Source organism: Microtus pennsylvanicus, chromosome 1 (genome assembly GCF_037038515.1).
Source record: "Microtus pennsylvanicus isolate mMicPen1 chromosome 1, mMicPen1.hap1, whole genome shotgun sequence".
In the NCBI taxonomy this organism is placed as follows: domain Eukaryota; kingdom Metazoa; phylum Chordata; class Mammalia; order Rodentia; family Cricetidae; genus Microtus; species Microtus pennsylvanicus.
Genome location: NC_134579.1, coordinates 120,083,605 through 120,108,034, shown reverse-complemented (window position 1 = coordinate 120,108,034; position 24,430 = coordinate 120,083,605). Strand labels below are relative to the sequence as shown.

General features: G+C 49.9%; 1 protein-coding gene across 4 annotated transcripts in view; it reads right to left on the bottom strand.

The window, feature by feature from the left end:
• Nos1 (nitric oxide synthase 1) overlaps positions 1 to 24,430 on the bottom strand; it is a 104,723-nt gene that overhangs the window by 53,688 nt on the left and 26,605 nt on the right. For all 4 annotated transcript variants that reach the window (XM_075981930.1, XM_075981942.1, XM_075981936.1 and 1 more), the window contains 3 exons: positions 16,929 to 17,055; positions 2,163 to 2,291; positions 139 to 284 (listed from right to left, as the gene is read on the bottom strand). In XM_075981930.1, coding sequence (XP_075838045.1) covers positions 139 to 284; positions 2,163 to 2,291; positions 16,929 to 17,055 — 402 coding nt within the window. The remainder of the gene's footprint in view (positions 1 to 138; positions 285 to 2,162; positions 2,292 to 16,928; positions 17,056 to 24,430) is intronic.

Sequence of the window (24,430 nt, the reverse complement as noted above, 5' to 3'; positions counted from 1 at the left end):
CAGTGAGCTCCAGGACTGTCTGTCCCCATTCCAATACGCTCTGTGTTCACAGAGTGCCGGGGATCCGAACTCAGGTCCTCACACTTAAACAAGGAGCATTTCCCCTACTGGTCCAACTGTCTAGGCCTCTGTACTTGCCTTTTAATGGATGAGTAGTATTGGTCGAGAAATTCTTTGGCTAGCGGGAAGAGCTGGTCCTTTGTGCGGACATCTTCTGGCTTCCGAGTGTGCTGGGATGGCAGCATGACAGAGCCCATACAGATGTGCTCTGTGCACCCCGTTTCCTGGGAGCCAAGAGGGAGGTGAGTGAGTGTCTGGCTTCTCGCCACCATAGTTGGCAAACATCATGACTGAGGACCAGGTCCCGGGACTCATAGTCAAGCTGACTCAACCTTCCATCCCAAAAGGGATCTCCCAAGCCAGCTTCAAATTATTGCTGGACATGATTGGTCAAAACCCTCAAGGAGCAGTGACCTTGTTTTAAGCTGCCCAAGGTGTTTGCACTGGTCAGTTAGGGAAGGGGCTCTGCCACTGGGACCCATAGCCACTGGTGCAACAACCTAGTGTCTGTGTGCCTCGACATCTCTACCTGTATCCTCTGTCAATCATCTACCCATCTATCACCTATCTACCTATCATTATCTATCTATCTATCTATCTATCTATCTATCTATCTATCTATCTATCTATCTATCATCTATCTATCTATCTATCTATCTATCTATCTATCCATCTTTTATCTCTCTATCCTAGATCAACCTGTCGTCTATATATTATCATCTATTATCCATATATTATCTACCTATCATCAACCTATCAATTATCTATCTATATGCCTATCTGTCTACCTATCCTCTATCCATCCATCATTTATTAACTCTATTATGTGCATACTCATCTACCTATCAATTCATTAGTTATTTACTCATTTATCATTGATCATCTCTCTCACTATCCTCTATCTATCTATCTATCTATCTATCTATCTATCTATCTATCTATCTATCTATCATCTGTCTATCATCTATCAATCATCTATCTATCTATCTATCTATCTATCTATCTATCTATCTATCTTATCTATCGATCATCTATCTATCAATCATTTGTCTATCTATCAATCAATCATCTATCTATCTATCTATCTATCTATCTATCTATCTATCTATCTATATTTATCAACTATCTATCATCTATATTTTGGGTTTTGAGACAGCATCTCATACAGCCCAGGCTGGTTGGTCTTGAAGTCACTATGCACCTGAGGTTGGCCTTAAGTTTTCAACTTTCTGCTGTCACCTCTCAAGTGCTAAAAGTACAGGTGTGTGCCACTGCACCCATTTCCAGAAAATCTTTTTTATTCAATTTGATCAAAGAGAACTAATAATGACATTGTTATTGTCAGCACCATCTCATCATTGTTGTCACAGATATTATTATTATTATCATTATTATTATTATTACTGAGACGGAGTCTTTATATGTCTGAGGCCAAAGATGACCTTTGAATTCTGACCTGCTGCCCCTACCTCCTGAGTGTAGAGTCTATATCACACACCATCACACCACCTGTGCTCTGTGCTTAAACCCAGAGCTTTACACAGTCTTCTAGGGTGACTGAAGGTGCGTGAGATAGACCCTGTCAAAACTAGCCACTTCCTGGTCAGGTCTGCAGAGCCATCTGGCCATACTGTGCATTTACAAAAAGCAACATATAGCAGTTGTTTTCAGCCACTGAGTTTGAGGCCTGCTTGTTACGTGGCACTAGCCAACAGATACAATACTCCTTCAAGAGACTCTTTTTTAAAAAAAACAAAAATGGAAGGCAATGGTTGGAGTGTTGAGCATTAAGAATGTGGTGGAGGACAGAGGCCACAGTGGGAAACAAGGAAAGGTTGGTTCAGTGCCCATCTGTGATCACACTGTCAGAGGTGAAGGACCTGCGAGGACCCTTACCTTCTGCTGGGAGCAAGGTGCTCACACAGAAAAACCCCATCGGTAGAGCACTCAGGGAGGCGTGAGGCCGTGCCTGCAGAGCCCCTGGCTGTCACTATGTGGGCGGGGATTCTGGCATCTGATGGGGTGGGCTGCAGGCAGAGTTGATGACATTGCCATGCATATGACCCTCCACAGATGCCCCTCCCCCTCATCCTAACACTCACCAATGTACTCTTGAGGTGCAGAGTGTCAGTGAGGACCACATCTGTCTCCCAGTTCTTGACCTTGAGGAAGCGGGGGCACCTGGAAGGGCTGCCATTCTTGGTGGGGGACTGCTTTCCCGAGGTGGGGGGCTGTGAATGAGAAGGAAAGTGACACACGAGACAGGACCAGAGGGGCCGCGATGTCTCGCCTGGGACTTATAGGCTTTGCTCTTTTTAGGTCACCCACCGCCTTCACAGAGAGAAGCTTTCCCCCCGGTGCCAGGTGTGAGATTCCCAGAAACCAACAGCTTTGCCTATGCAAAAGATACATCATGGCACGGGAAAAAGCTATGTATTCAGTCCTGGGGTAGAAGGCAAGAGGTCACAGGTGATTGCTTCAGTGTCTGCCACAGAATCAAGAGTATCTAGAATAGACTCTATGTTCTAATATCTAGAATGCCTCTGAGAGACCCGGTGAACGTTTGTGGAATGAATAAATGACTGAGAGGACCTTTGAATGGTTACAGTCCTTAGAGTTGTAGAAACTGGGTCATTTGTTTGGTGGGGACACCCCCATGTGAAAGACAAGCTGGAGAGGGAGCGAGTCTGAGCTGTGTGACTCGCTCAAGTGCAAGTTCTAACTCACAAGCTCTTATGGCCCCCTTTTCATCCTAACTCAGAACTCACTGCCAAACATCCTCAGTGAACGTCGGTGACCTCAGCCTCCTGAAACAGGAGAGAAAGAATAAGCAGGCACAAAAATGGTAGTGTTGCGGTGGGATGAGAACATAAAGGAAGGGAGAGGATGGAGAGAGGTGAGCGCAAGGGCCTGTGGTCAGGGTGAACTTGCTGAGTTAAAGGACCAGGGGCTTGGGGCGCTGGTTCAGCTGCTTCACCAGGAACATAGACCTAAGTTTGATTCCTGGAACCCGTGTGAAAAACCCAGGCATGGTGATGTGAAGGGGAGAAGAGGGATGGGGAGGTTAAAGGTCAAGCCCATGGCTCACAAGCTTGGAAGCACTGAGGCAGGAGGACAGCTATGAGTTATATGATGGAGTTGACAGCCTGAGTCTTCGAAGACCAGCTTTGCTTTCCTCCCTCAGAACTGGGTGTCGCTCAGCGAGTCTAGTGTCACTCTGGGCTGCTTGCATTGACGCCATGGAGACTGAGTGACAGCAGGAATCCAAGAGGGAGCCATGGACACAGTGTCCCCATCGTGATTGGAGGGCAGAGGTTCGGACAGTGGCGGGAATGAGGATAAGGTGTAGGGTGTGGCTGGCCAATGGCCTTTAGCCCTTGCTACCAGGCAGCAGAGAAACAAGATAACGGACCAATGGGAGCTCCTGGGTAGCACACCAGAAGCCTTGCTGGGCCTGCTGCACCTGGCTTTGATGTTTTAATTAGCCTTCAGTGACACTGGATGACAGGGAGGGGATAAATGAGGAGATGGAGTGTAGGAGACAGGGGCCCTGCATACAGGACACAAATGGCTTTCTGAGTGGGAACCAAAGTTTCTGCTCAAAATGCCTATCAGCACGTTCAGAGCCGCGAGGCTGGGGTGGGCGCGTGTAGACTGAGGTGGCAGCCACACCTGTCCATTCCTTTCCCAGCTTCATGTCCCCCCGGTGGGGGGACACCTGCTCTACCTGGATGCCCACAGACTCACTCCGCTGAGGGCTTCGTAGAAGCCCAAGAGAAGCACCTAGGCACTCAGGTCCATGGAGGCTGAGGTTCCGTCACTGGGAAGCAGGAACGGCTCACTGACTATCCTGAGGCAGGGGTCTGGGCTCTGTAGCCTGTGGGCTCAGCCAATTCATGTTTGTGTTTCTGGAGAGCCCTTTTCCCCATTTTTACACGGTCTAGTATAACAACCCAAATAAGAATAATATTTTGTGTTTCATGGAACAATAGAAAGCTCAGGTTTCAGGGGTGAGGTTTTCATGGCTCACCCTGTTGGCCGTTTCTCTTGCGAGGCGCTGGGACTGAACCCAGGCCTTCATACACACGTAGGCGAGTGTTCCCCACTGAGCTCCATCCCCAACCTTTGAAGCAATTCTGTTAACTTTTCCAGGCAGGCTTTGCACTTACTATGTAGCCCAGGCTGACCCCAAACTTGTTATCCTGCCTCAGCCTCCTGAGTAGCTGGAGTCATGGGCCTCTGCCATCAGGCCTGACCCGCTCAGGGCTTCTTGTACTCGGCCGTGTCATTGCGTTATATATAATTATGACAGAAACAGAGACTGGAGAGTTCCCAAAGATGTCTCCAATTTTGCCACTGGCCTATTTTGCTCAAATGCTATTGGGGTGGAAGTCTTTCCAGAATTTCTAGGAAATATCCCTGTGTGCCCTGCTCTCCAGTGACCCTTACCACCTGTTAAACATCTGTAGAACACTTATCATAGCCTGAGGGGGTCTTTTGTGCCTCTGTACGTGTGCATGTGCCTGTGTGCATGTGCGTGCACGTGTGTGTGTGCATGCGTGTATATGTGTGTAGGGCAGAAGACAACCTTGGGTGTTATCTCAGGCACCATCCCCCTTATTGCGAGACAGGATCTTCTATTGGTCAGTAGCCAACAAGCAGTTCGCTAGCCAGCCAGCGAGTCCCACAGGTCCACCCCTCTCCAGTTCTCCAAGTGTAAGCCGCAAGTCCAAGATACAGGCACCATATCTGACTTTCTTGTTTGTTTGCTCTTAGCATCCTTGAAACTGTCAAGTGACCTAAATGCATAGCCAAGGACTCTGGTCAAGTCTTGATTTGGAGCGGGGGCAGTGAACCATGAAGCTGCTGAGCTTGAGTGAGTTGCTTGATGGAAGCCAGGGGCTATTAACAGAGGCGCCTAGACTTTTCACGGGGTCACAACCTGACAGACCTATTGTAAAGTGGAAGTATCCTCAGAAGCAAACTCAGATGACACCTAACCTGTGGGGCACCCCCCGGCTCAGTAGCCGAAGCTCACTGTGGAGTGCTGGGTGCTTCTCTGTGATTTCTCACTGAGAGGGAGCTACAACGATTGGGCTGCATATTCCCGCAAAACCTCAAGTACAATTTCTACAGAATAAATATTGCTTCCTCACCACCGCGAAACTGAAATGCTAAGGATTTCAAGGATCGTGGGAGGGAGGAAGGGAAGGCTGAGAGCCTTGGAGATGCTGTCTCAACAGTGTGGTGGGGGCACAGCTGGAGAGTAGATCTGGACGTGGGACTGGAAGAGGGAGCTGGGCTGAACACGGTGTACAGGACGGGCAGCTGAGAGTCTGGGGTGTGAGACGTCAGCCTGGCGGCTTCCTGTTAGGGCCATAGATGTCCTGAAAACTTGACGACACTACCAGACTCTGAGAAGCATGGGGGAGAATGTGGGGGCTGAAGGGAGGAAGTGTTTGAAGCAAGAACCTCAATATGACAGGCAGGAAGATGTCAGAGCAGGGTCAGGGACCTGTGTGTTCCCAATAGGCTTGTCCCGTCAAATCCTTATATCGATGTCCCAAAGCCCAGTACGTCTGAATGTGACTGTGGTGGCTAATGTTGACTGTCATTTCAGAGGATCTAGAATCACCATGGAGACAGGCTCCTGGGCATGTCAGTAGGAGAGTTCCCAGATTAAGTTAGTTGAGGTGAGAAGACTCACCCCCAACTGTGAGTGGCACTGTCCTATGACCTGGGGTCTTGGAACTGAATACAGAGAAGTGAGCTGTGCCCCAGTACTCCTTTCCCCTCTCCCCTCAGACTGTCAGCCAGAAAGAACCCTCCTTCCATATGTTGCTTTTGCTGGGTAGTTTGTCACAGTAATCAGAAAAGGAATGATACAATGCCCCAACTGAAAACAGGGTAACAAGTTACAATGTAGTCACAACGTAGTCCTTGATTCAACATGGCTGACATTATGTAGAAAAGAGGAATTCAGGGGCAGACACTCCCCCACCCAAAGAGGAAAGTCTTGCGATCATGAAGGCTCTTGTGACTTTCAGTTCTCTGTGTCTTAATGGTGACACAAAGCACCAGGTTGTCAGGACTGGATTATGCAGCCCGGATGAGTGAGCCCTGGAGCTGAGCCCAAGCTTGCACAGTCAGCCAGCATCTCCCTTCTTCCCTGTTGGCACCAGCCATGGCCGCTCTGTGACAGCCCTGCGTCAACCTGCCTCTTCTGGACTTGTCCTGAAATGAGGACAGCAAGCCGGGGCCAAGCCGGGCAGCAGGCCATCACACCACAGGGGCTAGACGCCGCCTCCTGGGATCTTCCTGCAACCCTAGGCAACACCTGCCCCAACCTGTGGGGACTTCTTCTTCGAGAAAGCCAGCTTAAGCCAGTTATGGTCCCTGGTAGTGAAGCATCCATGCCATAAGCAAATTGTTTGGAGGAGGGAGCCAACTGTGCTTAGGACCTGGGGAATGATTTCTGTGGGTTATGTGCAAAGTATTGTGTTCAAAGTGACCCAGTCCCTACTGTGACCCTATGATACTGGCAACCGCTCGCTTTAATTTCCTCTCACCATCGTAGTGTTCTAGTCCATGGGGGTGGGGAAGAGGAGGAGTTCTGGGAAGCAGACCTGTTCTAGTGTGAGAGAGGAGGTGGTTCAGACCTCTGAATTTAGAGAGGCCCTTAAACTACAATGTGAGCGGGGGAGGGATGCTTAGCTCAGTTTCTAGAGAGCGAGCTGTGCAAGCCCGAGGACCTGAGTTCAGATCCCCAGCACCCATGGAAGAAGTCAGCTGTCACAAATTTGTGCTTGAAACCCTAGCATTGGGACAGAGGACAAGGGGATCTCTGCGGCACTCCTGCCAGTTGGTCCAGTCACAACAGGTTTAGTGAGACACCTCGGCTCAGAAAAGCAAGTGGAGCCACCTACTGGGGCATGATCCATGTACTGCAGACTACTAACTGGATTAGTGGGCTATAAAAATATAAAACTACAAAAGGACATGAAATTGGGAGGGAGACAGAGGGTATGTTGGGGTAGGGATGGTGAGGAGGCTGGAAGAAAGGGATACAGGATGGATATGACCAAAATGCATTGTATACGTGCATGGAATTTCTTAAGAGAAAAAAATGGAGAATGATTGAGGGTGACAGAGGGCATTGACCTCTGACCTCATGTTCATACAAATACACGTGTATATCCATCCACACACGTGTACCTGCACATGTATGCACCCCCACACATGTGCACCCCCACACACATGTGCCTGGACATGTAACCCCCCAAAAGCTAGATAACGGACATTGACCCCCATCCTGAAGAAACTTCTGGATAGCTACACGTTCCTCGATAACCCTGAACTTGGCCCTGTGACCACACCAGAACTGTTATGTGCCTGGGACATTAATTTTAATAATGAGTCCTATAAATACCTGTGGCTAGTCTCCTGCATGTGAACTTGCTAAACACACATGTTTCAAATGTCTTGGGAGCAGAATGAAGGGAGGGCTCTCTGGAGCTGTCAGGATCTCTGTTGGAAAGTGAAGGGGGTCTCAGCTATCAGCTGGGGCAGGGGTGGGCAGCTCGGCCTGGGCTAAGGTTATGGGAAAAGGGTTTTGACAGTGAGCCACACAGTGACTCAACATTCAGAGAATTCTGCTTGGTTCCCCATCAACTGCCATGGCCTTCCTAGGTGGGACAGCCTGCATTGAGTACACTTGCTATGGAAACAAACCATTAGCAGAATATGTGGAAGTTCCCACAGGGCTGAACCCAAACATTGGTCTAGGGCATTCAAACCCCATTTCCTGGCTCCACCCTGGCTCTGACCCCCAGACAGCAGGACTTGGTGTCTTTGTGTGCATGTGTGACATGTGTATGCATGTGCACATGAGTGTATATGTGTGTGCACATGTGTACATGTGTGCCCTATCTCTACCTGTTTGTACACATGTGTGTGGTGTCCAGAGTTCACTATTGCATGTCTTCCACCTTATTTCTTGAGACAGGTTCTCTCACTGAACATGGAACTTGCCACTTGGTCAGACTGGCTGGCCAGTGAGATCTAGGAATTCTCTCTCTGGCACCCCAGTACTGAGGTACAGGTGTATACTCTGTTGCCTGGCTTTTTACATGGGTGCTGGGGATTTGAACTTAGGTTCTCATGTTTGGGCAGCAAGCATTTTACTGAAGGAGTGATCTCCCTAGAGCTGGTGACACTTTTGAATAAGGACCTATAAAGACTAGGGGTCACCAAACAGACTGCTTAGGTAGAGGGAGGAAGGCATTGGCAGAGACTGTATTCTGTCACTCACCACTGTAGATAAAAGGCCCTGTTCAGGAGAAGTTTCTGGAATGCATGGTTTTGAAGGGTCTGCTTCTTAAGGGCAGTGGGATTCAATGTGGGTGAGTTGACCCAAGCAAGGTCTCCATGCTCAAGAGGTCAGACAGAGGTAGATCTCAGGGAGGGAGGAGCCCACTGCCATCAAGAGATGTCAGCCAGCGCACAGCCAACGGCCTCTCCTAGCGACAGCTGGGTGGGTGGACTATGTGGGTCATGTGGGGACAGAAGTCTCTGAGACCCCCAATGACCAGCACTATGGCTGCTGGAAGTATCCATGCTAGCTTGTCTTAGGAGAGATGCTTCCGGAAGTCAAGGCAAACATCTGACGAAGAAACGGTGGCCCTGAACTTCTTCAGGGATGCGGCCACACCCAGTTTCAGCTAGTTTTGAGCAATCTCTTGCAAATGTCTACTTAGTGCCCAGAAGGGCCCAGCCCAGAGCATATCCACCAGCTCTCAGTCCTCATTGACAGAACAGGGTCTGAGAGCCCAAGTGTCTGTTCAACTAGGCACAGGTGACGGGGCTGGCTACGTGTCCCCAAGAGACACAGGTCACGGATGTGGATGACAGACAGGATGCCCATGAAAGAGGGGAGTTGTGGTTTCTTAGTCCCCTGCCTCATGTTGGTGAGTTAGTAATTAGCCAGACTCAGGCTGTCAGGCTTGGCGGCAGGCACCGTTACCCACCGAGTCCCTTCACCCGCCCCGTTCCTAGGTTAGGAAAAGTCTTTCATTTTTCTCATTTGCAGTGATGTTAGCTGCAGGTCTGGTGACTGTGACTTCACTGTGTTGACATGTGTGCAGTGTCCATCCCTCAGTTCTACGGGGCAGTTACTATAAGGACGGTGACTTTATTCTCTGGCCACTTTAATTCCACACGAGGCCTCGTTAAGCTGAGGGTGGGCTCTGAGATGGTGGGATGTGGGATGGTGGGACTGTGGTCATATGTCATCTCCGAAACTCACTGATCTTCACTGAGATACTAAATCTCTGTGCCTCAGTTTCCCCAGCTATAATATAGGGACAACAGAGGGGTGGTGTGTGTGTGTGTGTAGTGTGTGTGTGTTGCATATACTTGAGTATACAGGTCATGTGTTTGTGCCTGCAGAGGCCAGAGCAAGATGCAGGGCTTTGGGTGTCTTCTCCCATCTCTCTCTGCCTTGTCCTTCAAAACAGGGTCTCTCACTGAGGCTGGAGCCTACCACATCACCTAGGCTGACTGAAAGCTCTTGAGATCCTTCTGTCTCTAGCCCCAAAGGCTGGGGTTATAGGCATGTACAGCCACACCTAGCTTTTTATGTGGGTGCCAGATTTGAACTCAGGTCCTCATGCTTGTTCCGCAAGTGCTCTTACCCACTGAGCCATCTTGCCGTCCCAGTCGTCTATATACTTTTAAGTTATCTCTAGAAACATGACCCAAGTAGCTGCGCTGCAATATTAGAAAGGGGGTAATAAAAACAATAGTCTACATCATTCAGTGTAGGTGCAATTTTGTGAGTATTTTCAGCCTGTGCCCCAGTGGATCTATGGGTACCAAGTCAAGGCAAACACTATGCAGACAGCACTACCCTGGGTAGGGCTAGGGATGAAAAGAGATGGCAATCCGGAAGTACTCAGCACAGCACTGACAAGGCTCAGTAAGTACCAGGCACGGCATTATCCCATAGGAGACCACCATTATTCCATAGGCGAGGATGAGTCCTTGTGATGAGGGGAGGGTCTTGGCTCCTTGCTAACTTGTCATCTGATGTCAATCACCAGTGAGGACTAGGCCATCCTAGCCCCATCTACAGCAGGGTTGGCTGCTACGCCGTGGCCAGGGAACCCTGGGCTCTAATGGCTGCATGTCTATCTCCACAGCTGTTATTTTTATTTTGACATAACTAACAAGCCTGGGTCAGGGCTGACTGAGGTTCCCTGCTGTCGCCGTGGGCCCGAAGCTGTGAGATAGAGTGTCTGCTCTATCCCTCTGCTGCTGGGGCCTACAGGGTTGCTGTCCCTCTGCCATTCAACGGAGCTGGCCCAGAGTTCTTGGAGATTCCCATGCAGACTAGGGAGTATGAGCTCAGGAGCCTGGCTCCTCCTGACTTGTAATTTGGAACTCCCCAGAGGCCGAAGTGCTGGCATTTGATTGGAAATACAGAGGCTCCACAATGAGCTCTGACATTTTGAAAGTGGCCAGGAAGCCCTCGGTCCCTAGGGAAAGGAAATGCCAGTTCCCGCTGAGGTGAGGGGTTGGGAGAGAATCACAAGAAAGGCCACTAGAGTGACTGTGTAATCTTTTCAACCAGCAGGAGACTGGAGACAGAGAAGGGCAGACTCCAGGGGAGAAGCACTTCCGGCTTGGAACCTTCACTTCCTGTGCACTGAGGGCTGGGCGAGTGGTTGGTTAGACTCTGGAAGGGGACATCTGCCTCCAGATGGTGCGAAGTTATTTCTCCATTAGGGAACCACTGGGAAACATGAGGGACATGGATAACCAAAGAAAGGAGGACATCGAGAAGGGCTGGGTTCCATTCCTAGGGACCTATAGAGCATTCTGGCTGAATGGGACATGGTTGCCACAAGCTCATATTTTGAAAAATTGGACCTCAGAGGGTGATGATGTTGAGAGGCCAGGGGCCTGGCTAGTGGAAGTGAGTCACTGGGTGACTGGCAATGAGGAAATATTTCTGCCCCACTTCCTGTTTTAGCTCCACTTCCTGATCAGCCAAGATATGAGCAAGCAGCTTCACCCTCCTGCCACGGCTGCAGCCAAGATGGCTCTCACCTCTATGTCTTTCCTGCCTTAGTGGACTGGACCCCCTGAACTGTGTAACGAAAACAACCTCTCCTCTCTAAAGCTGCCTGGTCAGACATTCTGTGGCAGTAGAGAGAAAAGAACACAGGGAGAGGGGACAGGCATTAGGTCTCACTCTATTTATCTGTTGTGATATTTTACATATGGTGATTATCACAGAAGGGCCTTAGCATGGTGGTGCGAGCATCAAAGATAACAGCAGAGATCCAGGAGAGAGCCTCAGAAATGCAAACCCATAGCTTGTCAGCCATAATCATTTGTTTTTACCGGGAAACTTTTATCTACTTTACGCTAGGCAAACTCCTATTGATCTTCAAAAGCTCAGGCCCAGTGTTACCTCTCAGAGCAAGCCTCCCATGCTGGCTGATGAGCCACACCAGTGCATTTCTCCACGAGGCTCTTGAGGGCAGGGAAGGTGGAGTTGGCTTTTCTCTGCTTCTAGCCCAGAGCTAGGTCCACGGGTTTCAAGGAAGCATTTGGAAGCATGGGAAGTAGCTCAGCCCACCTTCCATCTTGGGCCAGGTGAAATTTGCACTGAGGATGTACAGGACGAGGTCCACAGATTATCACCAAAGACTAGAAACTACAGGCTTTCTGGTCCTCCTCACAGCTACCCAAGAGAAGTCACCTGGTATGGAAAAAAACAGCTCGGCTTTCCCAGGCTGGCTTAAGGGCGGCACCTGTGTGCCAGGCTCTCCAAATTTAAACAAACATGAGCCCCCAAGGATGGTGGCACTCCTCTCTGGGCCAAGAGTGTGGCCTCATTATTTCTTAAAAAAAAAAAAAATGGTGCTCTGAGTTAGGAAGTTCTTTCTCATGTCCAGCCTGTATCTTCCTTGCTTTCTTCATACATACTCTCTGCCCCTATGCCCAGGTCTGGGGAGGGGGAGTACAGACAGCTGCTCTCCCTCTATGGTCACCAGTCTCTTTCAGACTGGGGAAACAGACAGTGAGGTCCCTTTGTGCAGTGAACAGTGCTGTCTGTCTGAAGATGCTCACAGAAGTAGCAGATGAAGGTAGCATCACAGAAAGCCACTGCTGTGCAAATACAGAAAATGCCTGACTGTGATGCGCATGCGCATGCACCCCCCCCCCCAAGAATGACTAAAGAAGATATCATGAATTGGATCGGGAGTGAGGGAGACGGGAGGCATTTGAGCAGGGGGAGGGAGGGCAGGAAATGATATAAGCTCAGCACTCCTGTTTGAAATTCTCAAAAAAATTAAAATAAAAAATTGTTGGTTAAAGTATGAAAGAGAAAAGCAAATTGCTTCAGGAAAGAAGGAGGCGGGCTTTAGCAGCGTTGGGTGAGATGGTTTGAGTAACCTCTGGGAGACAGTCCACATCTGACAAGACCAGCTCTGTATTGACTGGCTCCACATGAAGGCCCAGGGTGTGCAGATGAGAGACTGACGGGGACACAGCGCTGCCTCCTTATCTCTGGATCTGGCAAATGTACCCTAAACTTGGGTCTCAAGGAAAGCACTTGCTCCCTCTGTCTTGAGGATTAGACACAGAACCAAGTGAATGCAGGGAAAGTGCCCTCTTGTGCCAGTGATAGCCAGGGTAATTATTTCCCCCTTTCTGAGAAAGGGTCTCGTGTAACCCAGGCTACCCTTGAATTTGCAACCCCACTACCTCAGTCTCTGAGTGCTGGGGTGACATCATCACACTCAGCTCCTTCAGCAATGTGGAGTCTGGCTTTACAGTCAGTGCATCTGGGAAGATCATGTTAGACCAATGGTTTGGAGTTTTCAGTCATGGATTGTTCTGAGGATCTGATGAGAGGGGTAGAGTGGGCCCAACCCTTCACTGCTGGGCTCTGGGTCAGTCTTTCAGACAGTGCCACTCGGCCATCTTACTGGGTCCTCGGGGCTCAGCACCCCTCATCACCCCTCTGTTGCCACACCGGCTAAGAAGCCTATCCCCCAATCACTTCTGCCATATTCTCTGTCCTGAGCTTGACCCCTCTAACTAGAAGATCAAGGTGAGTTTTTGCAAATTACCACTTCCAACAAGGTGAAAAGCATAAAAGGAAGTGGTCACAGCCCTGCCCTTGCTCAGACTTTGCCAGGGCCTTCCATTTATTTCTAGAAAAGTCCAGAATGTTTCTGCTTCTTCCCCAAACTTCTCCTTCAGCCACTCACCAACAGGAGATCACAAACTCCAATGGCAAACCAGCAGAGCGGGCTGACAGTTTCAAACAGTGCATTTGGGTGTACATTGCGCAGGCAAGAATATTTCTCATTTCTTATCTTTCTTGACACATAGGGGCTTCTTAGCCATTTTCTACCCATTGTTTATAATAAAGGTATGGCCAGCTACTCAGGTGACTGAGGCAGGGGGATGGCAGGGTAAAGAACTGCTCAGGCTATCGAGTGAGTTAAAGGTCAGAAAGGGTAATTTAGAGAGACTTCATCTAAAAATTTATTTTTAAAGAATGGGGGAGGGGCTGGACGGCTCAGAAGCCAAGAGTAGGTAATATGCCTGCAGGGGACCCAAGTTCAATTCCCAACACCCATGTTGGCAGGTTTATAACTGCCTGTAATTCCAGTTTCAGGGGAGCTGATTCTTTTTTCTGAACTTTGTAGACACTGCACTCATGTGCACATACCCCCCCACATACACACACATACATACACACATATACACACATACACACCCACACACATATACCCTCCCACACCCCCACACACATACCCACACACATACACACACATACACATACCCACACACATACCCACACATACATACCCACACACATACACATAACTAAGATAATAAAAATGGATCCTAGAAAACCACAAAAGAATGAGGATATAGCTCAATGGTAGAGCACCTGCCTAGTATGCATGAGCAACAACAGTAAGAAAAAATGAATACAAAATATTTATCTCCTATCCTAAATGTAAAAATAAACCCAACAGCATCAGTGTGCTAATGAAGGATAATGGGCACCTGGTCTTGCTAAGATGGTGACAGTACTGGGTGGTAAGGACCATTCCAAAGTGGAGAGTCTATGTGAGCAGATTGGCTTATGTAGACTGCTACTCTCCTAAGGTGGTTTGAATGAGAATGGCTCCATAGACTCCTGTATTTGAATACCTAGTGACTAGGGAGTGAAACTTTGAAGAGGATTAGAAGGATTAGGGGGTGTGGCCTTGTTGGAGATGTGTCACTGGAGGTGGGCTTGGAGGTCTCAAAGGCCTACGCCCAGCCCAGAGTCTCTCTCTTCCTATGGACCAGCGTATAACTCTCAGCCTCTGCTCCAGTGCCTGCCGTCATGCTGCATCTTCCCTGCCCTGATGAAAAGGAACGGAAACTCTGCAACTGTAAGCAGGCCCTCAGTTAATTCCTAAGAGTTGCCTTGGTAATGGCACCTCTTCCCTGCAACAGAACAGTGACTAAGACGCTCCCTAGTAGGACAGGCTCACATATGGCTAGACAGTGTGTGTTTAAAGGAGAAACGGTGCTATTTCTGTGCGACACTCTGAAACAATGGCCATAAATGAAAAATGCGACTCATCTCTCGGGACAACAGACTGCACACCTGACAAATGGTGGTGGAGCCTGGATCTGGCCGGAGGCACGACTTCCTGTCTGCCTTTGTCGTGGAAAGGTTGTCAGTACACATGGCTTAATTTTTAATAAAGAAAGGAACTATAACCCAGTGCAGTGGTTCATACCTGTAATCCCAGCAGCTGGGAGGCAGGGGCAGGAGAGTTTCAAGTTCAAGGCTAGCCTGGGCTGCACATTAAAAAAGCCAAGGGCTAGTGATATAGCCTAGTGTACGGAGTTATGTGCTTACATGCCAAGACCTGGGTTCCATTCTTAGGACCTCTCTCCTACAATAAAAAGAAATTATGAAGAAATTTTTGAACAGTATAGTAGCCTGTTTTCTTGTCCATGAACAGGAGACCCCTGTTCCGGTGTGGCCTTTGCTTGTTTGTGTTTGGCTGAGGTGAACCCAGGCCTCCTGCCTGTTAAGTACACACTCAACCACTGAGCCCACTCCTGTTCCAATGTGGCCTTGATTTTTGAGGACAGTTTAATGCTGTTCACCCCACAAACATTCCTGGGTGTCACCGGCTGCGGGAGAGTCAGCCAGTGGGATTGTGGAATTCCCCATGCCCATTTCTTCCTCCTCTGTGTCTCAGCTTGGCTCACCAGCCTCTGAAGCCCTGCGGAAAGGCTGGGAGTCCTGGCTCAGAGGGGCTGAAAGGCTCCAATTGTGTGCGGGTGCTGAGAAGAGGGGGTGCAGCTCCCCTTTTCCAGACCTCCCGTGGGTCACCCCACTCCTGCCGCTGTGGGGTGAGGATCACTGGTAGGAGACACAGACTCTTTCCAAGGGTTACTCTGGCCTGGCCCCTCAGTTGCCTGGGCAGGAGAGAAGCGGCTGTTGGTCCCTGGCCAAGCTGAGGCAGTCTTAGAAAGGAATGGAAGTGACGGTGACTCAGCTGTCAGCACACGTCTCAGCAGATTGGCACGGACTGAAATACTCGACAACAGATGGAGCTGGCGAGGCTGTGGGCAAACAGCCCCCCTGCTCCTGCCACTTATCTGGTAAAATGGGTACAGCCACCGGGCTGGAAATGGAAAAGACTTTTGACTCAACCCAACACTTCCAGGAATCTTTTTCTCCTAAGTCCGTACACGTGCCAAATGAGTATCTATCTATACAATACCACACGGGATAGTGTTGCCACAGCCAAAGAGTGGCCATGGCCCAAGTGTCTGTTATGAGGGCTTACTCAATAGAGGACGGCATAGCCTCACACTGGAATATTATACAGTCGTGAAAAAGAACCAGGCTCTCTGTACTGGCTACACAAGCTAAAGCCATCAGAGAGGAGGGAACCTCAGTAAGATCGGGTTGTAGTCAAGCCTGTTGGGCATTTTCTTAATCAGTATGTGTGTGGTACCAGCCCTGGGCTGGGGGGCCTGGGTTCTATAAGAAAGCAGGCTGAGCAAGCCATGAGGAACAAGCCAGAAAGCAGCACCCTCCATGGCCTCTGCATCCGCTCCTGCCTCCAGGCTCCTGCCCTGCTTGAGTTCCTGTCCTGACTTCCTTCAGGGATGGATTATTACCTGGAAATGGTAAAGTGAAATAATCGCTCTCCTCTCCAAGTAGCTTTTGGTCCTGGTGTTTATCGCACCAATAGAAACCCTACTTAAGACAGCGGCGCCTTTGCCTCCTCACAGGGACTTATCTTCTAGATGTGTTAACACGCAAGAAAGCAAGGCCAAGTGCGGACACTTTCGTTTGTTATGAAGGAAGACTAACCGGAGGGTCATTTGTCTGTTTCTATATGAGATGTTAGGACGCACAAAAAGCAACCAATCCTATTAGTCTCTACAGCTGGCATTCAGGGGGAAAAGGTATTAGCGAGGATATTTGCTGGCTTTAGATCTTTTTTTTTTAATATTTTTATAAATATCTTTAGATTTATAAAATTTAAAAGTATTTAGAATCTTATATTTTCTATGGCGTTAGAACATGGAACAAGAGTGTCTTTCTTGGTAGGAACAGGAATGTAAAATTTGGAAAAATGACAAGTTCCTAAATGCTTGTTAACATTGCACGTGGAGACGTGAAGCCGACATTCACACCCCTGTCCCTGCCCTCTTGGCTTAGCTTCCAGGCGGATGGCTCTGGGATCCCATGCTCCCCCCCCCCCACCCCTCAGGGAGGTACGGGGACCCAGGGTGCGGCCAGCATATCCACTTACCTGCTCCTTCTCTGAATACGGGTTGTTGAGGACCACAGGGACGTTGCCCTTCCCCCACAGGTCATTGAAGACTCGGTCGTTCTCGCTGCCCAGCGGCAGAGCTTTGTGCAGCTTGCCGTCCCCGTCTCTGAAAGGCAAGGACAGGGAGGACATGGTGAGGAAGTGATAGCAAGATGGCGGCCTTGATCTGGAAGCCGCGCATGCATCCGTGCAGAAACCCAGCTCACTTGGAGGTCTCTCTGTGTAGCCTGTGGGTCCACGCATCTTCACCCGAACCCCACCCCTCCCCCAGTGCTACAGGGAAGGCAGTTCTAGGCTCGGGGCAAAGCTGCCCCATGGACATTACTCACCCCTGCTCCCATTTCCCAGGCCTGGGAAATCTGGGGGCCTCTCAGATCTGTCATTGTCACCCTCCTCAGGGATGTACCGTATGCCCTGCCCACCCCGGACAGCTCATGCCCGGAAAGGCAGGGCATGGGATGGGTGGAAGTCCTGTAGGCCAGATCCAAGGCTCATTCTGATCTTGACCAAGGCTTCTTTATAAAAATCACCAGCTTAGGGGACATAGCAATGAAAGTAATAACACTCATAATGGTGACTAGAGTCAATTAGCATTCCCTACACACGTCAGGCACGATGTGTGTGGTTCACGAGTGCGTGATGTACAGGAGAATGTGGAGGCCAGAGGTGAGCCTCAGATGTTTTTCCTCAGGAGCCATTCAGCTTTTATGACTCTCTCACAGAATAGAGATTATGGATTTGATGGGACCACAGAACAGGAAACTCCATCCATTCCCTGCCTCTATATCTCCAGTGTCTGGGAGCCTTCCTTTCTGTGGATTCTGGGAACTAAACCCAGGCCCTCATTTTTTCAAGGTAAACACTCTACCAGCTGAATGGTCTCCTGGCCCCTTTGTGTGAGTTTGACTCATCTAAGCCTTCAGATGGTCCACGGGGCAGGAGTGAGGATTAGCCACCATCACCACCATCATACCTTCACAGATGGCGCAGATGGTGCAGAAGAGAGGGCTGTGGAGGTTAGAGCTGCTGTCAACTCCAAAGTCCAGCATGAGCGGGGAGACAAGTCTGGCTATGCTGATGGGGAATTAACTTGGCTGGGTCAACTCCTAGGGTCAACTCCTCATATGGCTGAGGGCACGGTTGTTCCCAGGAACTATGGACTGTAGCACATAAAGTGAGCTGAGCCCGGCATTCACTACATACAACTTCCTGACAGTGCACACAATGTGACCAGCTGTCTCAAGCTCCCGCTGCCCTGACGTCCCCGCCGTAATGGACTGCACCCTAGAACTGTGAGTTACAGACTCCCCCTTAAGTTGCTCCTGTCACGTTGTTATATCAGGGCTATGGGCGGATAACTCACCCAGGGACCAAGGTCACAGGCGGTCAGTGGTAAAGTCATAGCTTCCAGCCTGCTGCTTACATTCACTCTGAAGTAGAGACCGTGAGTGTCCTTATTCTCCACCGCTGTCACTGTCACCACCACCCTCCTCATCGGCAGTAACACCAACACCAGTGACACCCGCATTGCCGTTGTCATGATCTTTGTCACATCTTCACCATCCTCTTCCCTATCACGATGACCGCTATTCACACATCCTCACCAATATCAATATCATTACCATCATCACACCATTGTCACCATCATGATAATCACCATTATCACCATGGTGACCATCTTCACCATCACCTTGCTCAGCACCACTCCCATGACCACCATTGTCATCACCATCATGATCAAGCTCGTGGTGGTGGTTTGAAAGAAAATGTCCTCCAAAGGGAGTGGCACTATTAGGAGGTGCGGCCTTGTTGGAGGAAGTGTGTCACTGTGGGGGTGGCCTTTGAGGTCTCCTATGGTCAAGCTATGCCCAGCGTCACAATTCACTTCCTGCTGCCTGTGGATCAAGATATAGAACTCTCAGCTCCTCCAGCACCTTGACGACAATAGACTAAACCTCTGAACTGTAAGCCACCCCAATTAAATATTTTCCTTTATAAGAGTTGCCCTGGTCATGGTGTCTCTTCACAGCAATTGAAATCCTAAGATACTCATCCTCACCACAACATCACCATCATGACCATCATCACCACCATCACTGCTGCTATAGCCATGAACACCATAATCACCGTGGCCATCATTCCCTTCCCCTCTTCACCATGACTACCACCAGCATCACCAAAATAAGAGTTGCACGAGAAAACTGAGGTCTATGTTCAGGAAGTCATTAGCTCACATCACGTGGTCCTCAACCACAGGCTTGTGCCCAACTCCAGAACCCGATCTCTTGCCTGTGAAGCCCATCGTCTTCCTGCCCTTTCCTCTGATTGGCCCAGGATGAGGCTATGTCAGCAAGGTCCTGTAGGGTAGCCAGCCTCAGAGATAAAGACTGGACCACGCTGCCCAGATGCCCGCATCACCTCTATCCTTTCCTGTAAAGGCTGCTCTCTTGTTCCTCTCAGTCTGTTGGCCCTGCATCCAACTGAGTTGTACCTTATTGTCACACCCTATCCCAACTTCAGACCTCTCAGTTACTTTGTAGCCTCCCTCATGGGTATTAGTCCCAGGCATGGGGGCTGTCTCTTGTCTAGCTCTCTGTGTTACCTAACCAGCTTTGGGGATTCCATCCCCTCAAGTCTATGTGAATTGTCATTTGGGATGAAGGAGGAACTGGGAGACTGTTTCACAGTGCAGGCCCTGAGCGGTTTCCCTTCCCACTGCTCCTATGGGGCCAGCCCACCCCTCCTAGCTGGGTTTCTCTTAGTCGCTCTGGCCCATGGTGCAGCTACTTCTGTTCTTCTGCTGGGGATGATTACATCATCAGAGGGAACATTCTGTCTCACCCTCTTTAAAATGTCACCGAAACGTCCCTGGAGTGGTTCTTGACGGCCAGCATTTCCCAAGTCAACGGATTACCTGTGCAGCAATTAACTAGGGAACGGGCTGTAAAGAGTTGTTTCAAATGTCACTCGGCTCCATTTCGGTTCTGTCGTGCCTGAGCTGACTGTGTCACGTGACCACAAATGGGGCCTCAGCAGACAAGGGAGGAGGTTAATGCATTTGGAGACATCTGTAATGTACCAGGTACTTGTACATAGTTATTTCATCTCGTTTCAACAGCCATTCACTGCGTTTGGTTTCAGATGAGAGAACAGCGCCCAGAGGGGCAGTGTGGGCTCCCTAGAGGCCCACAGCTTGAAGCTGAGCTGAGCTATGAAACTAGATCTGATTGATGGCTGTTAGCTCACATTCTTCTGAGATTCAAAGGAGGGGGCAGGAAAGACACGGCACTTACATTCTCGGCTACAGACGACAGAGCGAGAACCCCAGCATTTGTGAGGTCCATCACCTAGCCAACTCTGAGGTGGATCTCCTAGTGACCTTACAGGAAGGAGCTCAGAGGTTTAACATTTAGTTTTTGTGTTTTTCTTTCCTTCCTTCTTCCCTCCCTCCCCTTCTCCTTCTCTTATGAGCACCTTTGTTCAAAGAATGTGCTTGGGTGGTTTGACTAACACATACTGATTTTAGAATCATGTATGATGAGCAGGGAATTTTAGTTTGAGCCCAGAGAATGTCAGAGCTATCTGATCTCCATACACTCAGCACAAATTCAGGAGTAGACTCCCTGACCCCCAGCCTGTGGGAGGAGGACTGGGGAGGACCTGATACACCTTAGGAATTCATCTGCATGATAGGGGTTCCTAAGTATCCCACGGTGTCTGCTCACAGTGGCGGCAAGTAGTATCCATGGCAGGGAGTGGGCAGAACCAGGTCTGGCTCTTGGCTTTGCCTATTTATCCAGGTGAGTCTGGGCATGCAACCAGTTCAGTGTGTCCTTTGTCACATGGCCAAAGACTGAGTGAGAGGACCATCCTTACACAGCTGGGGGAACCTGCTAGATGGGACAAGAAAACTTCTAGTCCTCCAAGGTCTTTGTCACTAGCCAGCCATGATAGACATGCTTTATGCGTGTATCGTCTGGTATGGTCACTAGCCACATGTGGCCAGTTGAACTTCAGAAGTCCAAGTCTGCAGTAAACGTAGTTAGATTTCCATAACTCCCACCCTGATCTCTGCCCTCCCCCCCCTGTGTGCCCTTTAGTCTACCCACTGCTGAGTGCTGCCTCTGATCATCTTCCAAAGCCCGTGGGGCACCCACCTCTGCTGGGTACTATGTGAGGTCATGTGTATCCAATGCCTGGCACACAGTCAGCACAAATAAGATACTAACTATAATGATGTTCCTTAACAGTGAAGGGAGCTGTAGCTCGGAGAGATTGGATCACTTGTCCAAGGGGACACAGTCAGTGAAAGACGCTTTTTAAAGCTGCTTTTTGCTTATTCTGGGGGAGGGGGATGGGGATTACACAGGGGACGGTGGAGGTATATCTGGCTAAACCACATACTCATGAAGACTTTTGAGTATTTTTTTAAATAATTAAATTAAAAAAATTTGAGTATATGAGTGGTGTGTGTGTGTGCGAGAGAGAGAGAGAGAGAGAGAGAGAGAGAGAGAGAGAGAGAGAGAGAGAGAGAATATTGTGGCGGTCAGAGGAGAACTTACAGGAGTCTATTCTCTTCACTGTGTATCCTGGGAATCAAGCTCAGGCCAACAACCCTGGGAGGTAGCACCTTTACCTGCATTGCCAGGGGCCCAGAACTTTAAATGAACTGCTAGATACTCCCAGTCAATGAAGTGAGAGCATTGGCTTCATCAGCTGGGTAAATGCGGCTTGCTGAGGGCTTTTTATCACCTTCCCATGGCAGGAGAAACACTAGGAGCCCACTGAAGCAGGACCAGGTTGTCTCTTGACTTCTGGCAAGGGTAGATGAATGACTAACTTTATTTTGCCCCCAGAGCCTGTCCAGCTGCCTTGAGTTGCCTTGATGTGGTTGAAAATGTCTGGGTATCCACTGTTGAGGTTTGGAGTCAGAGACCTCCTCACAGTGGGCTCTGTCCCAGGCCTGGAGGGTTGTTGAGCATCCTGTCCTCTATGCCCACCCACTACAGTAACAGTGCCATGCCCCATGATGACAGGCAAAGCCATCTGTGGACACTATGCTGAGGTGTGCACAAGCCAAGCACCATGTCAGTGTCCTGAACCTTCACACGGCCTTGGCCAGGTCCTCAGCACAGGGTGCTTGGGAATCAAGGTCCATATTCTCTCACAGAATGGACTGGTCTGACTCCTTGGAAATCTCACATGGCTGACCGCCAGCCAAGCCTGAATACCTGGCAAGGAGGAGGTGTGTCAGGCCTGTGTGTCAGGCTCGAGGAAGGTAGAGGCAGTTACCAGATGATGGGGCCACCACAGAGCATCCGGCCTCGGCAGAAGGCCTACCCCAGTGTTCAGTGGATATAATGGCTAACTCCTTCCCATACTCCTTGCCCTGTAAGTTGATTGCTGCCTCGACCTGGTCTCAGTGGCTGGGGACTAAGTTATTAATATAAAGACTCAAGTTTATGGCCAAACCTTCCCCTTGACTTCATCAGGGTACTGTTGCCCTGATGGCGAGGTCTTGTCAGACAAAATGGGGGGAGGTTTTTCTTTTTTGAGACAGGCCCAGGTTGGCTTTAAACTTGCTGTGTAGTCAAGAATGGCCTCGAACTTCGGGGCCTCCCGCTCTACCCCCAGATGATAGGATTCCAGTGTAGGTTATCACACCTGCTTTACGTGGTGCAGGGTTGAAGCCAGGGCTCTGTGTATCCGAGGCAAACACTCTATGTCCCCAGCCATTATTTTTTGAGACAGCCTTACTACTTTGCCCAGACTGGCTTCAAACTTGTCACCCTTGTGCCTTAGCTTTCCAGGGCTTGAGATTACAGGCGTGTACCACCAGGGTAGGCTATAGCGTCTGCTTTTGAGAACGGGAACCCAAGAAGGGATGCTGAAGCTGGAAGAGAGGTAGGGCGCTGGGGCTCAGTCACGATCATGACTCTAATTACCCTTAAACCTACACCTGCAAGAGTAGGTGAGTAAAGAAATTGGGGGTAATAGGCTGGGTTTGGATGCTGGAGCACAGGAGGGTTCCTATGCACTGACCCGATGTCTGTCCTGCCCCATCTGGACAGGGAGAGTGTTAACAGCCATCCTCACTGCACACACTCAGTATCCTGAAACAGTAGGTTGGGAGGTGGCTCAGAGAGTGAAGTGCCTACATGCAAGCATAGGGCCTGAGTTTGATCCCCATTGCTCACGTGGAAAGCTCCTCCTACTGTTTACCCTGCATCCCTTGGAGCCTCCCATCACCTTGTTGAAGCCCTCATGCTGGTCCCTGCCTCAAGACCTCTGTGCCCACTCTACTCTCTTGTCAGGCTCCCTCCTCCCTGACTTCCACATGCCTGGCACCTCTGTCTTCCCCCACCTAACGTTCTCCTCACTCTTGAGCTACTTCCCCCCAAATCTCTGGCCTATTTCCTCCCTGGCATGAGTCATTGTGAGAGATGACAGCAAACGTCTATTTGTCTATTCTTCATGCCTCTGATGTGACTCGGGGAGCGGGGGGGGGGGGGGGGGAGAGCTTCCTCAGCGAGTCCCCAGCTCTGAGAGCGGAACCAGGGGTAAGACTATGTCTGCTCAAAACTTCACTGGGTGCAAGGCGGTGAGAAGCCTGCTGGGGACAGGCCAATTTGGGGGAGGTAGACAAGTGAGTTCTTCCATAGCTCATTCAGGATGAAGGGCTGAGTGTCCAAGTGACAAGACAGAAAGGGGACGAGGCAGGGGAGAACAGATTGGGGAAGACATGCGTGTCTGATGAGGGAGAGAACGGAAGTCGTTCTGGCTTGTGGCGTGGAAGTTTTGTGGGAGAGCTTCCGCAGTCCCATTTAGAGCTCTGTGTGCAGTGTGTGCCAACTCAGGCAGCCTGGAGCCAGCCCCGCTGAGGGTCACTGAGGTCACGTGTGTGCATGTGTGTGTGTGAAGTTCACTGTCCATCTTCTTTGTTGAGACAGGGTCTCCCCCTCTGGTTGAACTCTCCAGCTAAGCAGGAATGATCAGCAAACTGCAGGGGTCTGGCTGTCTCCGTCTCTCTAGCACTTTTTATGTGGTTACCTGAGATCTGAGATCAGGTCCTCATGTCTGCAGCAAGCACTTACCCTCTGAGCCATCTCCCCAGCCTCTTCTTGGGCACCATTATGGTGAGCAAACACTAATTAGCTCCACAGAAACAGGCTAGTTGCCTGGCCCTGCTACAGAAAGAATGAACCTGGGATCCTGGTTCCTCCACCTTGATGGCTAGAAGGCTGGGAAACCTGCAAAACCCATCAGAGAGGGGGAGGCCCCGCTTCTCATCTTGAAGGAAGACAAGTCATGGTCACCTTGCCCTAAGCCAGAGGAACTGCAAGGTCTCAGTTTCCCTTCCAGAGTCAGTTGAAATATTCTGATGGCTTCAGACACCCAGGGGGCCAGTAGCACACTGAAGGCAACGGGGCCATCTATGAGGCCACAGAGGTCAAGAGTACAGCCTCGGGCCTGAATTTGGT